We start from the raw sequence: 16829 nt of genomic DNA on the forward strand, positions 1-16829 counted from the left end.
TTTTAATTGCCCAATCTGAATAGTATTAGTATGTACATCTATGTCCGTACAAAGGCTCAGTCTTCTCCACAGCGGCCGTGGGTTTGGTTACGACCTGCGACCCTTTGCTCCATTTCATTCCCCCTCTCTTCTGTTTCACGTCTCAGGCTGCCCTGTCTAATAAAGGCCTAAAATGACCAACAAAAAAAAAAATAATATTGTATGTGTTCCACACTTCCATTAATATTTTCTAATTTATGTCTACTAATATGAATACTAACAGTAACTTGATTGTTTTTTTCTGACCCCAGGACCCAAAGCTCCTTCTTCTTTTTACTCTTGGTTATATTTCTGTGAATAAAACTTGTTCTGAGCTGGACAGGCAGCCTTATATAGTTTTAGGAGTGCCAATTATGCTAATCTGCCCATTTCTATTTTCTATTTCTTTATTTTTATTTCGCACAAAAAAATACAATATAAGAACACAATAAGTGCGTAGCAACACTAGGGCTGTAGCGATACACCAATCTCACGATATGATACACGATTTTCAGTTCACGATACGATATATATCACGATATTCAACGATACGATTCGATATGATTCGATTTATTTCGATACACTTACATCATTTTCTGAAAGATTTAAAGGGGACCGAGTGATTTTGGTGACATCTTGTGAGTGTTCCATTTACTTGGATTTAATTAATTGAACTGAAAACATCAATTACACAATATATGTCTGACTGGACAGAGAGTCTACAGCAAGGATCATCAACTACATTTTTTTCAGAATTTTTCTAAGCACTCTGGCGGCCGAACTTTCAAATAAAGAAAATAAAATTAATTTATACCTAATACGCCTATTCTTGTTCGAAATTTTCACTTTCTTACTGAATTAATGCTACTATTTTTTAACATGTATTAGTGTGAGCAAACTCCTAAAAAACATGGAAACTGGCTCTTTAACTAGAAAAAGATCTCAGACTAGGAGGCAGTTCACTGAGAAGTGATGGTTAAAGTCTGTGATTATGGAAACATTATTGTAGTATGCAGCATCCTGATTGGTGGAAAATGCTTGCAAAAAGAAAGGCTGTTGTCAGGTAAACATGTCACTGTCAAAGAGGCTGAAGCGAAAAGTTGACGTGGAAAAGCCAAAAGCCCAGCTTTAATGATGAATGGACTGATAAGCAGGCTATGCACTCGTCATGTATGCCTCATTTGCAATGAAACGATGTTGTTGCAAAATAATACAGCCATCATCATCATCACTCGAACATAACGATCGCGTCATTCACGTGCATATTAAGTAGCTCCAGATTGTCCGCTCCAGCGGAGGGTTTGGTTTGTTCAGCCAGCAGTGAGGTTTACAAGAATTTGTCAAAATGTCCAGATTCCCGGCAACCTAAGATAAACAGTTAGACTACAAACCGACAGCTTTTGTTTTAGCTTGTTTGTAAAAATTCGCTATTTGCAGAGTAGAGCTGTGTTTGCGTAAAACAGCGCGGTGGACTGAGCAGATTGAAATATCGCTTTCTACATGTTTATGCCGGTCTACACAGGTGAGTGCATTGATAAGTATTGACTTTCTACTCACGAAGGTTTAATTGTAGCATATTTACAGAAAAGAGACCAGCGTGAGTTCATCTGAATCCGTGTATGTTTCGTTCATTCATTATATTATATTAAAAACCAGAACAGAAAAACAGAAAAACCAAAACACAAAAACCATGTGTTTTTTCTTTGGTTTTTCTGTTTTAAAAACCAGAACGAAAAAACTGAAAAACACAAACAATATTCTCTTTCTGTTTCTAATGATTATAATAATGGTTGGTCATCTAGGAGATGTGAGCCCGCCCACTATCAGACCCAGTTTCATCTGCTCCTCCGCGCGCCCACTCAGACGCAGTTTTATCTCCCACCTGAGAGCAAAGCAGAAAATGGAAACGTTTATTTTATTTCGGGGAAGCCGACGTCTTGGGTTCAAGGCAGAAGACCTAACATCAGATCCATTTTAAGTGTTGCTGGTTTAATGATACGTTTCGGATCCATTACCACACTTCAGAGTGGACATTCAACAACTTCTAACTATACTTTGGGACTACTAGCTAGTGAAGAGCTCAGAAAAACACTCCTGCTCAACCCGCCATCTTGCCGGAACCCCGCCAGAGCCATATCAAAGGGCGGATTTTCTGGGATTTTCCATTTTCCCGTTTTGGTTTTAGAATGACAAACAGAGAATATCGTGTGTGTGTTTTTCCGTTCTGGTTTTTATAACCGAAAAACCAAAGAAAAAACACATGGTTTTTGTGTTTTGGTTTTTCTGTTTTTCTGTTCTGGTTTTTAATACATAAAAACGAAGAAAACATAAAATTTTTTGGTTTTTCTGTTTTGGTTTGAAAACCGAAAAATGAATGAACGAACCATACACGGATTAAACCATACACGGATTCAGCTGTTTTTCGTTTGTCGTTTCAAACCAAAAACAAAGAAACGGTAAAAAAAAAAAGAGCCGTTCTCCGTTTTTGGTTTCTGAATCCAAAAACGAAAAACGACTAAACCAAATTCAAATAACGGCCCGATTTTGGTTTTTTGAAATTCCTTTTTTTTTATTTCTCCGTTTGAATATCTACATTAAAAGAAAGACAGGCCGGCCATGTGACCCGGAAGTAATAGTAAATAAAACCTATAAAAATAAAATCCAAGCTTTTAGAACGGTCATAATATGCAGCACTAACGTTATACCAGAGTAACGTTAGAAGAAAAAAAATCAATCAATAAATAGGCTTATATAACCTGGACCGAAAGAAATATGTTAGCAACAGTAGTTTATTACAGTGATTTAATATCGTGCCTATCCACGTACACATCACCAGTCACGTTTAATGAGCGCATGCAGTAATAGTTAACCTAAGAACGTCTTGTGTGTGCAGAGTTGTTACTGTTAGCACTATAGGGGAGAGCCGGAACAGTTTAAATACTTTTTAATTAAACGTAATTTACAAAGCGATCATATCGCACTGAAAGCTAATATTTTGTCACTAGCAACATACCTGTCCTCTGTCAAATACAGTTGCATTTTCAGCTTTGAACAATACTGTTCAGGAATTATTACAGTAAGTGTGGCGTGCGTAGCCTAATGTTTCATTCGTCCCTCCTGGTCGGGACGATTGAACAGCATGGGGGACGACAACGAATGAAACATACAGTTAAGCCATATAAACTTCCCACAACTTAAATATTTTACTACATATCATGAATGGTCGTCCCAAAATGTGTTATTTTAGATAGATTGTTGCTGGGCTATACGTCGGTGAGTTTTCCCGTTATCCTAGGCCGTTATCCTCAACTGATTGGCTGTCAAGGGCACTTTATTTGGATGTGCAGTGACCTAACCCACGTAAAAACCTAGTGAAACGACATTTTCCACAATAGAAACATGATATAAATGGGAAAACGTATGCTGTTCTACCTATAAAAATGGCAGAATTATCCATAGTGCATGATATTTCAAAAAACGCGCTTCATAGCCTACAAGGTGACGGCAATGAGTTAAGATATTCACGAAGACGTCGACTGCAGGTCGAGGTCGGCAGCGAAGCTTTCTGGCAATAATAGTAACGTTGCTCCGCTGGCCGATCCCCACTGATGACGGTCCGTCTGCGGCTGCAGGACCTGGAGCTCACCGCCAGTGTTTCAGTTTGACTGTTAAAAAGTGTTAAGATAATAAAAAGGTATTTATTTAGAAGCAGGCTGGTTGGTTAGTTGGCTAACGCTAGCTTGCTATTCCACTAAGCTTCCATGCTAGCTCTTAAGCCGGACAGAGTCGTCCCTCATCTGGCGATAGAAACCCTGCTTTCCCCGTTCGGTTGGCTCAGAGCTCCACAGCCACAGTCCAGTTACAAATTAGTTTTGCACCAAATGTATCTCAAGAAGTGTTGCAAAAGTCGAGGCGCAGATTTCCCACTTTGTGATGCGAGAGAGCACATATGTGAAGTTGCAGTGATAGGTTGTAATCACTGAGTTGTGGTTGTGATGGAAAATGAACCGAGTAAAAAGAAATAAAGTACACGAGTAAATGTTGCATTACAAGTTTGCAGCTGTCATTGTGTTCATGCAAATATCAATCTACACATTTGTGAATATTTTTTCTGCGACTTCAAATTCAGATCACATGTGTGATATATAAGTGCAAATTTAACATACAAGTTCAGATTTTTTGTTCTGCAAGTTCTCACATTGTATTCTACAAGCTCTCACCTTTTGCACCATATTTACCTTCCTACCCTGCTGGTAGAAAGGGGGAACAGTTTGGTCCATTACGGTGGAAACCACATTAAATATTAATTTAATTATATAATATAGTGCTAACAGTAACAACTCTGCACACACAATAAGTTCTAGGTTAACTAAACCAACTGTATTGAACCAAACAATGCATGCGCTCATTAAACGTGACTGGTGATGTGTACGTGGATAGGCACGATATTAAATCACTGTAATAAACTACTGTTGCTAACATATTTCTTTCGGTCCAGGTTATATAAGCCTATTTATTGATTGATTTTTTTTTTTATTCTAACGTTACTCTGGTATAACGTTAGTGCTGCATATTATGACCGTTCTAAAAGCTTGGATTTTATTTTTGTAGGCATTATTTACTATTACTTCCGGGTCACGTGGCCAGCCTGTCTTTCTTTTAATGTATAAATTCAAACGGAGAAATAAAAAAAGGAATTTCAAAATAACAAAATCGGACCGTTATTTGAATTTGGTTTGGTCGTTTTTTGTTTTTGGATTCAGAAACCAAAAACGGAGAACGGCTCTTTTTTTTACCATTTCTTTGTTTTTGGTTTGAAACGACAAACGAAAAACAGCTGGTTTCTCCTTATTTTGTTTTGTGGTTCAAACGAAAAAACTAACTATCAAAACGTACACGGACCCATCTGCCCCAGCGGCCGTTGGTAACTCTGTATCGTTCCCAGTCAGGTGCTGCGTGTTTTAACCTTTAACACACACACATCTCGGCTCAGCCGTGTGTGTGGAGCTCGGTCATCGCTGTAGAGAATCCCGGCATGTGAATAGAGATGTAAATACAGGGGGCTGGGTTTTTGCTCTGAATGCTTGAAATGATAAATAACAGAACGCATTTTTTCCTCTTTACATTTTGTGAATTCATGATTACTCTGGGGGCCAGACTAAAAGCTTTGGCGGCGGGCCAGTTGACGTTGGTGCTCTACACGACACTAGCGGCTGGCTGACCAAATCGCTCTTCCTGCAACGTGAACGGGGGTAAACACGGGGGATTTGAATGGGATTTATGTATCGATACTCGCGGCATAAAAATCGATACTTTCTTGGGGGAAAAAATATCGATTTATATCGCAGAATCGATAAAATTGCTCAGCCTTAAGCAACACACCAAAAGGAAAAACAATATCTATAAAGTGTTACAAACCATATGTTCAATCTGTCCGAAAAGGAGCGGGATGAAGCCGAAGCTTATTTTCCCACCCCTCATTCAACTTTAAATAGTTCCTGTATATATTATATATTTTGTATATATATGTATCATATATTTTATATTATAAATTCATAGCAAGATAACAAATATACATAAAATATACATAATTTTAAAAACCTACCAAACATGTTTTACATTTTTATCTCACAAACTAAATACTCCTGAACACGTGGTTTCCATCAGGCTGAAACCAGTGTTTTATGACATGTTTGTGCAGCTAAGAGAGTTTAGGGAATCCCACTTGGAACCCTTGTATGAGCACTGTTGACCAACAAAATGAGAGAGATTTAGGATAAGAAAATGAAAATGAGGCCCAATGTCCTTCTTATTTTTTTTTTTTTTTTAATTGTTTTCTAACTGCTCTTTAATGTTTTATGTAAAGCACTTTGAATTGCCCTGTTGCTGAAATGTGCTATATAAATAAAGCTGCCTTGCCTTGCCTTGCCTTATTTGTATTGTGTTGTATTTGACACTTAATGCCCTCCTGTTTACTTTATTCTGCAGGCCGACACCTGTCAGCAGCATGATTGGAACATTTGGATTTCAGGAGCATCTTCTGTACTGTAAGGAGAGACATATGACCGTTGTGTATTGGATTGGCTGAGGCGTGCCTCTGTGTCTGATATTGTGATGGCTTTTGTCGTTGCCAGCCGTCCTGGAGGAGTTGGTGAATACTGGACGCCTGAAGGGAAGCGTGGTTGGAGGGCGGCAGGACAAAGCCGTGTACATCCCCGATATTTATGCCAAAACGCAGAACGCCTGGGTGGACTCTTTCCTCCAGCAGAACGGCTATCTAGGTAGGGGTTTCAAATTATTATTTGCATATTTCTGTTCCATCCTGTTATCTTTTTTTCAGCTTTAAACCTCTGACTGTGTAGGCACTTTTACAATTCCATCACAATACAAAATGTTTCTCCCCACAGGACTGAATAAAGGGATATCACAACACTGGTTTAATCTCTCAATATAAAAGATGAACAGTAGAGGGCAGTAACGACAAAACATTAACAGAGATGTAAACTAAACCTGCAAGATTTCAGTGGTGTTCAATCCCTGCACCATTTCAGCAGACCGTTTTAAGATTCTTTATAAAATTAGAAGATCTTTAATTAATGTGATTATTGATCATGGATAACAATCAGGCAGATGTTTATTTTTAAAGGCCAGTTATTTCATGGATCCAGGATACTATGCATCCTGATAAAGTATTTTAAGGTAGAACATTTATTTATTTACAATACATTATTCATTCACAAAGAAAATTGGTGTCCTTAAAGGTTGGATTTTCCCTAAATTTTTTTAATTAAGGGATTAAGATCAATTTTATCAAAAGATGTTTTTTTATTCCTCTTTTTAGTCAACTTTAGCATGGGTGTGTAAACTTATTACCACAACTGTATCAGCAAATATAAATCCCCACTGCTTACTGGCAGGCCACACATATATACAGTTCATCCTAAAGATTCACTGTGCCACATGTATGTTTAACATTAAAACATGATTTATAAAATCATTCCAACAATTATTATATTTTTGAATAGTTTAGTATTCTATGCAAAAAGGGTATGTATAACGACTTTAGGCTGCCCTACAGGTTATTGTAGGCCCAGTTTAATATGCATCTTGATTTTATACAATATATGTAGTAGGGGGTCCCTGCTCTGTCTCTCTTTCAGTTAAGAGGTCCTTGGCTTAAAAACATTGTAAAGTCCAAAAGTCAGGATTTATTTAGAAAAGAAAATCATTTCCAAAATTCACAACATGCTTTTTTTGTCTAACGACAAATTCTGCTTCAGTCCATATTTGTTGCCGTTTAGCCTTTGAAAACCAAAATGCTCACTGCTCCCCCGCTGCCACATAAAGAGAGGCCCCACCAGTGTTGACCAAGAGCACCATAAATGACATTTCTACAACCACACAATCTAACACTAAATCTATTTCAGCTCTTAAACCTTTACAGTTTACAACTCATTTGATCAAAAAAATCACTTTGTTTTTATTAAAAAAATATGACGACAAACGTCATTGGAAAAGCTCAATAGAAATGGGTATAGGCCTAGTTCAGGGAGACTTAGGTAGTCTTAAATCACGGGGAGGAACGTTGTGTGGAGGTTCCAGTCCATGGCTTTACTGTCCGAGTGTGTACGTGGGGGTTGGAGTAGCACTGGGATGTGTATGCATTGTTGTCTAAATGAAAGTAATGACGTCTTGCTTCTGCAGAGTTTGATGCGTTGGTCAGACTGGGGATCCCGGACCCCTCCAGCTACATCAAGAAGCGCTTCAAGTCCAACAAGCTGCTGTTCCTCCGAGCCGCCTGCGTGGGTCAGGCTCTGGTGGACCAGGTGGAGGCCTCTGTCGAGGAAGCTGTCAACTCCGCCACATGGACCGACATTCAGGTGCTCGCACAGCTCTGTCTTTACCCGATGCACTATTCATGGAGAAAATGTTACATATATATACAGTGGGGAGAACAAGTATTTGATACACTGCCGATTTTGCAGGTTTTCCCTCTTACAAAGCATGTAGAGGTCTGTAATTTTTATCATAGATACTCTTCAACTGTGAGTGACGGAATCTAAAACAAAAATCCAGAAAATCACATTGTATGATTTTTACGTAATTATTTTGCATTTTATTGCATGACATAAGTATTTGATACATCAGAACTTAATTACCTTAATATTTGGTACAGAAACCTTTGTTTGCAGTTACAGAGATCATATGTTTCCTGTAGTTCTTGACCAGGTTTGCACACACTGCAGCAGGGATTTTGGCCCACTCCTCCATACAGACCTTCTCCAGATCCTTCAGGTTTCGGGGCTGTCGCTGGGCAATACGGACTTTCAGCTCCCTCCAAAGATTTTCTATTGGGTTCAGGTCTGGAGACTGGCTACGCCACTCCAGGACCTTGAGATGCTTCTTACGGAGCCACTCCTTAGTTGCCCTGGCTGTGTGTTTCGGGTCGTTGTCATGCTGGAAGACCCAGCCACGACCCATCTTCAATGCTCTTACTGAGGGAAGGAGGTTGTTGGCCAAGATCTCGCGATACATGGCCCCATCCATCCTCCCCTCAATACGGTGCAGTTGGGGTTGTACTCATCCTTCTTCTTCCTCCAAACACGGCGAGTGGAGTTTAGACCTAAAAGCTCTATTTTTGTCTCATCAGACCACATGACCTCCTCCCATTCCTCTGGTTTGGTCTTTGGCAAACTTCAGACGGGCCTGGACATGCGCTGGCTTGAGCAGGGGGACCTTGTGTGTGTTACTAATGGTTTTCTTTGAGACTGTGGTCCCAGCTCTCTTCAGGTCATTGACCAGATCCTCCCGTATAGTTCTGGGCTGATTCCTCACCTTCCTCATGATCATTGATGCCCCACGAGGTGAGATCTTGCATTGAGCCCCAGACCGAGGGAGCTCGACCGTCATCTTGAACTTCTTCTATTTTCTAATAATTGCGCCAACAGTTGTTGCTTTCTCACCAAGCTGCTTCCCTATTGTCCTGTAGCCCATCCCAGCCTTGTGCAGGTCTACAATTTTATCCCTGATGTCCTTACACAGCTCTCTGGTCTTGGCCATTGTGGAGAGGTTGGAGTCTGTTTGAGTGTGTGGACAGGTGTCTTTTATACAGGTAACAAGTTCAAACAGGTGCAGTTAATACAGGTAATGAGTGGAGAACAGGAGGGCTTCTTAAAGAAAAACTAACAGGTCTGTGAGAGCCGGAATTCTTACTGGTTGGTAGGTGATCAAATACTTATGCAATAAAATGCAAATTAATTATTTAAAAATCATACAATGTGATTTTCAGGATTTTTGTTTTAGATTCCGTCTCTCACAGTTGAAATGTACCTATGATAAAAGTTACAGACCTCTACATGCTTTGTAAGTAGGAAAACCTGCAAAATCGGCAGTGTATCAAATACGCTTGATGGAGTTTTTTGCCCCCAACTGATCCTTCCAGGCAACGCTGCGAGTTGCCTTCAAGGCACCTAACCCTAACCTTAACCATAACCATAACCAGTGCCTCCCAACGGCTGCCTGGAAGGCGCCGTTGGGGGCAAAAAACACAGATAATCATCAAATACTTTGTTCTCCCCACTGTATATATTACTTCTGTTTTTCACTGTTTTTAGCCGATTCTGCCCAGCTGCCTGTCACTGGAGGACATTGGGATGCTGATCAGCCAGGCTATGAGAAACACCAACGTCCAGTCCTCCGCCAGGGTGCTGGGAGACACGGTCGTTGTCAGCGAGAAGTTCCTCAGCAACTGCCTCTCTTTATTTGATGAAGCCATGCAGCAGAAAGCTCAGAAGGTACAATTCACTTCAATTTTATTTATAGTGGCAAATCATAACAGGAGTTATCTCAGGACACTTTACAGATAAAGTAGGTCTAGACCAGCGATTCCCAACCCCCGGTCCCCGGACTGCTACCCGTCCGTGGACCCGTTTGTACCGGGCCTTGAAATATTTCCAAAATAATGGTCAAAATTAAGGTTTTAGGTTTCTTTTCCTATGAAGTGCTAAAACAGTCATGTTTTTTTATCCAAAACATAAACCATAAATAGCCTAGATAGATCAAAACGTGTTGTGATCGCTTAGCGGCTCTTTGGTTCTGGACGTATGTATGTGACCGGACCGCAGAGTGTGCTGCACGTGAAGGGGCGATACTATAGATTAAGCACTGGGTAAACAGTAGCAGTCTATGTAAAAAAAAAAAAAAAACATGCATCTTGACATTGAGGCATTAAAATTGACAACTGGTCCCTGGAAAAAAAAAAAATTTACAATTAACCGGTCCCTGGCACGAAAAAGGTTGGGAACCCCAGGTGTAGACCACACTCTATAATTTACAAAGACCCAACAATCCCCCCAAGAGCAAGCATTTGGTGCAAAAGTGGCGAGAAAAACTTCCATTAAACAGGCAGAAAGTCCGGACAGACCCAGACAGCACCAGCTTTATACAGCCTCCTTTGTCACACATCACATCTCCAGAGAAACCTCCTGTGTGGAGTCCATAAGTAAGAGATCCAAATGAAGTCTAAAACACTTTGAAAGTACAGTTGTTGTTTTTTTTATCTTCTGTCGCTTTCAGGAAGTCAAGAACAATCCAGTGTTTCTGATAACTGAAGACGACCTGAAGCAAGCATCCATGCTGACGGAGAGCTCAGCAACTTCTAAAAAGGAAAAGAGAGAAGCAGAGCGCAGGAAGAAGGCTACAGGTTGGCATTTCTGCAAGTGGAATAAGCGTGTCGGGGCACTTCGTCTGAGATCAGCCACATGCACGATTAACAGTAGAGGGCAGTAACGCCTAAATAACAACTTTAACAGAGATGTAAACTAAATCTGCATTGTTTAAAATGTTTCAGTGGTGTTCAATCCCTGCACCATTTCAGCAGACAGTTCTTAGATTCTTTTTGAAAGGATGCATACCTTCACCTTATCTGTGTAATGTGAAGAAGTGTATTTGTTGTTTGATTATATATCATCTGTTAACTGCTTGTATCCCAGAGGGCAGTGGCAGTGTGAAATCAGGTGGAGGAGGCAACGCCCGAGAGATCCGGATTCGTAAAACCAAGAAGAAAGGGAGGAAAGATGAGGACAGCGATGAGGAAACCGGCCCGTCACAGCAAAGTACAGTCACAGCCACCGAGCTATTCTATCTTCACTGGGACGTCATGTCTCCATATGCACATTAGCCCTGTTCACTGAGGCATTTTACTCTTAACAGGAGCGTTATGGCTGGTTTCTTCTTATGGAAGACAAAAGTAACCATAGTATCCCTGTGAGACTAATTAGCATGTGTTTTACCTTTGCCAAGATCGCAGTAAACAGACTGCAGCCCCTTTTATGGCCCAGGAAGAGATCGTAGCCGTTTTAGAGGAGAGAGTGAGCGACTGCCCCGAAGAAATCCTCTCTGAGCTGGCCGAGCATTTAGTGAGGTAACCCAGAGGTTTCTGTCTGAAGTCTCTCTTTTCACTGCTCACACTTGGCAACAATAAGTCAGTTCTGTCACTGTTAATATCTCTGCAGGCCTCTTAATAATGCCTACCAGGAGGTGCTGCGGACGGTGTTCATGTCCTCCACCAGCTCTCCATCAAGGGCCAACAAGAAGAAGAGCATGAAGGATCTACAGGAGGAGATCTCCAGCCTGTACAACAACATCCGACTCTTTGAAAAGGGCTGCAAGTTCTTCTCTGGTAAATCCTGCTGCGGTCTCTCACTCATGACAAATGATCGGTACACAATACATATATATAGTAGGATTGGGCATCGAGAATCGTTTCAAAAATTACGATTTCCAGTGGAATTGTTTTTTTATTGGAATCGTTTGGAAAATTTAGTTTTGAATCCGCTCATCGGTTCCAAATTTAACGTGGGCAAGTTTTGGTTTCCGAAATTTGTATAAGCTGCTGTCCCGAAAAACGGAGCTTCTACAAGACTAAAGTTGATACAGACATGAGGAACCAGCGAGGGACACTAAGCTAACGATATGTCTGGCGTTACGTTTAAAGCAAGCATTTTGTGAAGTCAAATATTCTAAATGTTAGCTAACTATCTATCTAGCTATATGTCTGTAAGTTAAGCTACACACGTAACGTCGGACAGATTATTCACTAAGTGTGATGATGCTGTCTTCCCATTCTCTCTGCTGATTCCTCATGACTGTATCCACATTTGTCTTCATTTGGGTCAGCAGCTTATAAAAACTTAAGTTCTGGGTTCTTTACGTTGCTGGTGGAGAATATCACCACTCGGAAGCTTTTAGGCATTTTTCTGTAGTTTGCTAGTAGGCGGAATTGAAGGGGAGGCATCTTTTTTTTTTTTTTTTATTACCCCGCCACTGTTTTGTGGTGTGGAACACGAAACATAACACCACCTTACTTCATGGCCATTATTTAATCACGCAGATGATACCCAGGTCCACATTGCCAAGCACATCCTGAAGACCCTGTGCTCAGATGTCACCAACATCCTGGTCAACTTCCTGGCTGCTGATTTGATGATGTCAGTGGAGAACCCCAGCACCATCACCAACGAGGTCACAAGCACTTCCTGTTCATGTAGCCATGTTTCCATCTACGTGTTTTTATGCAAATTAAGTCATATCAAATGTCTGGCATTTCCGTGCAACTGCATCATCATAGCGATGTGTTGATAGCATCGTTGTCTTATTATTGCTTGATAAGTCGCTATCAGCTGGCACATAAGCACTATTACAACTTGCAGCATGAATCACTTGTAGGTAGACGGCTCGATCTTGGCAAAACTTTGTTCGTAAATATGCTATTTCATATACCAATTTGACCGCAAAACAGCATGTGACGTCATCACACGCAGGTTTTTATTCGCTTCGGAGCCTTTTGATGGAAACACACTTTCACCTTAGGCTTTGTTCACATTAATGTTTTTAGGGAACTTCAGATAATTCCATAAGTAGATGAAAACATAGCTTCTCTCGCTAGCCTTAAATTATGGGATTCAGCTGCAGAGACCAAGAGCTGAGATCCCATTCAAATGGAGTTAACTAGGAACGTGTGCAGTCCATGTTTGAAATGCACCGTGCGACTTGTTGGAGTTTGGACTTGATCGTGAGTGTCTCTGATGTGATGCCTCAGGTCAGAGTGAAGATTTTGGGCAAACTGTCGGAGGAGACTAAAGGGCCTCTCATGAAGCTGCACAACTGCCTGAACGGCAAAGTGAGTATGTTTCCTGTCAGTTACATCATCAGCTGGTCGCTGTAGCTTGGAGGATGAAACTGAAATAGAGTGGTGGCGACTTGTTCCCAGACTATCGAAGACTTCCTGACCAACATAGAGATCTGTGCAGAGGTGTGTGGCTTCATGCTGAAGAAGGCGGACAAGAAAAAAGAGAGGTAATGGAAGTTCATTTTCTTTTGACTTTTAGGGCCCTATTGTAACAATCTACAGTAGGTGTGTTTAGGGCGTGTCCAAATCCACTTTTGCTAGTTTGACGGCGGAAAAAAGGGTCCGTGCACCGGGTTCATGATTCAAAAGGGTTGTTCTTAGTGTCTTTATCAATCAGAGGTGTGTTTTGGGCGTAACATGCAATAAACTAATCCGAGATCTTCTCCCATTCCCTTTAAAAGCCAGGCGCGTTTGGACCTTGGAGCATTGCTGTTATGATGGAGGATTTGTTAAGCAGGAAGGAGAGATGTTCAGGAGAAAAAACTGATCATGTGCGTGAAGTGAAAGCACGCGAGCAAATCATATCATAATACTATTTCACATAGTAATATATTTATTTGTAATCTTCTGCATGTGTGTGTGCTGCTGTGCGTCCCTGTGTGTGTAACAAGCATAGTGTGCACACGCTGTGCACAAGTCTAGGAAGTCAGGTTTTTGTTGGTCAATGGTGCGATCACTTCCCGCTGCCTCAAGATAGCAATACTCTCAGAATGCACCTGAACACACCTCCCTGTAAGACCAGCACGCCCATGGGCCACAGGTGCATTTGCTATTTAAACGATGTGGGCGCTGGACGGGAAACTGACAACTGGGTCGGTCTTAAACTAGCAAAGAGACTTGGGTCGGTCCTTGCGCTGCCCCGGCTGCAGGATAGTGCCCTCAGTATTTAATCAGTAGGGCTGTAAATCACGTGTTTTATCACGATACGATATTATATTGATTATTTGGACACCGCTACAATATTTACTGATATCACAAAGCCTGCCACGATAGGATGTTGATTCAATTCAGCGGCCTGCGACTGATACATACGCCCATTCAACGCAATCTGTTACATTTGCATCAACTCACAAAAAGCAACGGAAATATGATTTGACAATTTCATTACTAAGCTCTTGCAGACATTCCAGATAACCTTCATCCTGGACTCTACATCTGCCCATCGCACATACTATATATTTCTTTGCATTCTGCACTTAACCAATTCAGCCTCTTTTCTTTCTACAGCTAGTTTGTATATATTTGTTTCTGTATTCATTGTTTCTTTGTGTATGTATGCACCTAACCTATCACCAAGTCTAATTTCACGCAGTGTAACTACTGTAGCAATAAACTCCTTTGTGATCGTGATTGATCCAGACAGGCCCTGTTCGTGCACCGTCAGGCTCTCAGTGAGCAGCTGAAGGAGACGGAGGACCCTGCTCTGGTGCTCCACCTGGCCAGCGTGCTGCTGTTTCAGGGCAGCACCCACAGCATGCTGCACGCTCCGGGACGCTGCGTGCCTCAGATCATCGGCACGCTCACTGGCCGAATACCCGCGGTATGTCCGACACTCACTCTGTTTGCTGATCAGTGTTAGGGGTACGATACAGTATTATACAAATACGATACGTTATTTGCTAATTTCTTAACGTCTGTCACAATACGATTTCGATTCAATTACAATTACCAATCCGTACCAGATGATAACCTCTGGCCATTTAACACAATAACATTTATAGCAACTCAAAAAATGCAACTAAACTATGATTTGACAATATTACTACCCCCACACACACACACACACACACACACACACACACACACACACACACACACACACCCCCCCCTCACTCGGACATCTGTCCATTTGTGCATGTATAGGTCCTGAACATGTGTGTAGTGTGTTCAAACAACAATTTGAAACTTCCCCACTGGGGATTGATAAAAAGTATAAATTATTATTTTATTAAATTACTGATCAACAACCCAGTCAGCCACTCTTAACTGTAATATGGTCATGTTGTGCTCCTTTTTTTTTGGATCCATTTCAACACTTCATCCCAGTTCAGAGGAAAGATTTTCAGACGCAGAAAACATTCAACTCATTTAGGCAAATAAGGTCAAATACCTATAGACAGGTGTGAATTTCCATAAAGACCTCCAACAGTGCAGCCCTAGCTCAGTTATAATAGACATGTTTATTTGTGCTTCGGTGTGGTCTGAATGCTTCACCAAATGTTGGCAACACACTGCTTTGTCTCAGGATTGTTTCCATCCGGTCTTCAGACTCAGCAGCTGTCGGTAACCATCTGCTGCGGTGTGCGTTTGTTTTGGAGAGTTAAAGGGTTAAATGCTAAGGTGCTGACATGTTTGTGTGCCTGTGTCGTTGCAGGAGCAGCAGCAGCTGCTGTGTGCGTACCAGAGCCTGGTGGTGAAGCAGCTGGTGAGCCAGAGTCAGAGCAGGAAGCAGCAGCAGGAGGAGGCGGCGGGCGAGGGCGAGGCGGAGCAGGACGACGAGGCTCGGAGCGTCCGCACACAGCTCACGGCCCTGACTCCACAGGTCAAGGACCTGATACTGTCCCAGAAGAAGACCTCTGTCACAGAGGACTGAACCCAAAGATTAGAGGAATGAATGTTGGAACTGAGGGATGATTAACTGGGTTTCCCCCAGAAAAGTTGTTAGGCCTGGTGGCAAGTGTCTTTTTCTGACAAGGGCCCGGCTGGGGCCAGTCCCAGGCTGATGGCAGCTTTAATGTAGAGTCCAATAGTTTCAGTGATAACAGAATCATGGACAGAATCGCAAAATTAAGAATTTAAAAAAGCTATAAGACAGAGCCCTACATTAAGTCAGTGCTAAAAGCTAACTGGAGATTTGAAAAAATATGACTACGTCTAAGTTTACAACCGAGCCACCCTAATGTAACTGTAGTTTAAAAAATGTCTTAAAAATACATGAATAATTCCCAGTGGATTAGGCCTGGTGGGGGGGCAACTTAGGCCTGGTGGGCCAACCTGTAATACACTGGGAGGGAACCCTAATTAATCTTTTTATGGTCTTACATGTTCAGATGAATACTTCTAACCCTGCTAGATCAGCTGGCAATACCGTGATGTATCCATGTGGACATCATTCTAAATTATTAAAGGAAATTCCTGTGTGGGATGTCTCCCTGTAAACCCCAATTAACATGAAAGTCCTCAATGAGGTTCTGATTTTCATGCGTTCATTAAAGCTCTTCTCTTCCTCATGTGTTTGAGGTATTTATTTGTAAAGGTTGATATCGTATGAGAAACCTGAATGTTTTGGTTAACTCTCTAATTTCCTCAACCTGGTTTCCATAGCAGCAGGCAGACACGCTCCGGTGCTGGACAAATGGCTTACAGTGGGTTTATCAGATGCAGACAGACAGAATTCGCAACTAGCTCAGGGGGGTCAAACTCATCTTGGAAAGTGAGAATCACATCAAAGGGCCAGACTTGTAGAGTTTATTGACATGCTTTTATTTAACAGAAAAGGTCAAATATCTTCATATTATTATATCAAATAGCCTTCTCACCTACAGTTTTGGTCGACATACAGCCCTAAACCAGTCAGAGTTCCTTAGCCATCATAGAGTTTAGCGAATCAAGCTAAACTGTT

The 16829-nt window shown here is 41.4% G+C and overlaps 1 protein-coding gene across 1 annotated transcript in view; it reads left to right on the forward strand.

The window, feature by feature from the left end:
- Positions 1 to 16437, forward strand: part of ufl1 (UFM1-specific ligase 1) — a 22421-nt gene extending 5984 nt beyond the window's left edge. Inside the window, exons 7-19 of the mRNA XM_028605446.1 lie at positions 6007 to 6065; positions 6153 to 6299; positions 7723 to 7898; positions 9633 to 9812; positions 10594 to 10720; positions 11010 to 11132; positions 11320 to 11440; positions 11532 to 11698; positions 12410 to 12540; positions 13118 to 13198; positions 13289 to 13374; positions 14567 to 14747; positions 15582 to 16437. Coding sequence (XP_028461247.1) covers positions 6007 to 6065; positions 6153 to 6299; positions 7723 to 7898; positions 9633 to 9812; positions 10594 to 10720; positions 11010 to 11132; positions 11320 to 11440; positions 11532 to 11698; positions 12410 to 12540; positions 13118 to 13198; positions 13289 to 13374; positions 14567 to 14747; positions 15582 to 15800 — 1798 coding nt within the window. The 3' untranslated portion in view covers positions 15801 to 16437. The remainder of the gene's footprint in view (positions 1 to 6006; positions 6066 to 6152; positions 6300 to 7722; positions 7899 to 9632; positions 9813 to 10593; positions 10721 to 11009; positions 11133 to 11319; positions 11441 to 11531; positions 11699 to 12409; positions 12541 to 13117; positions 13199 to 13288; positions 13375 to 14566; positions 14748 to 15581) is intronic.
- Positions 16438 to 16829: the final 392 nt, after the last annotated feature.

Source organism: Perca flavescens, chromosome 18, assembly GCF_004354835.1.
Source record: "Perca flavescens isolate YP-PL-M2 chromosome 18, PFLA_1.0, whole genome shotgun sequence".
Lineage (NCBI taxonomy): Eukaryota > Metazoa > Chordata > Actinopteri > Perciformes > Percidae > Perca > Perca flavescens.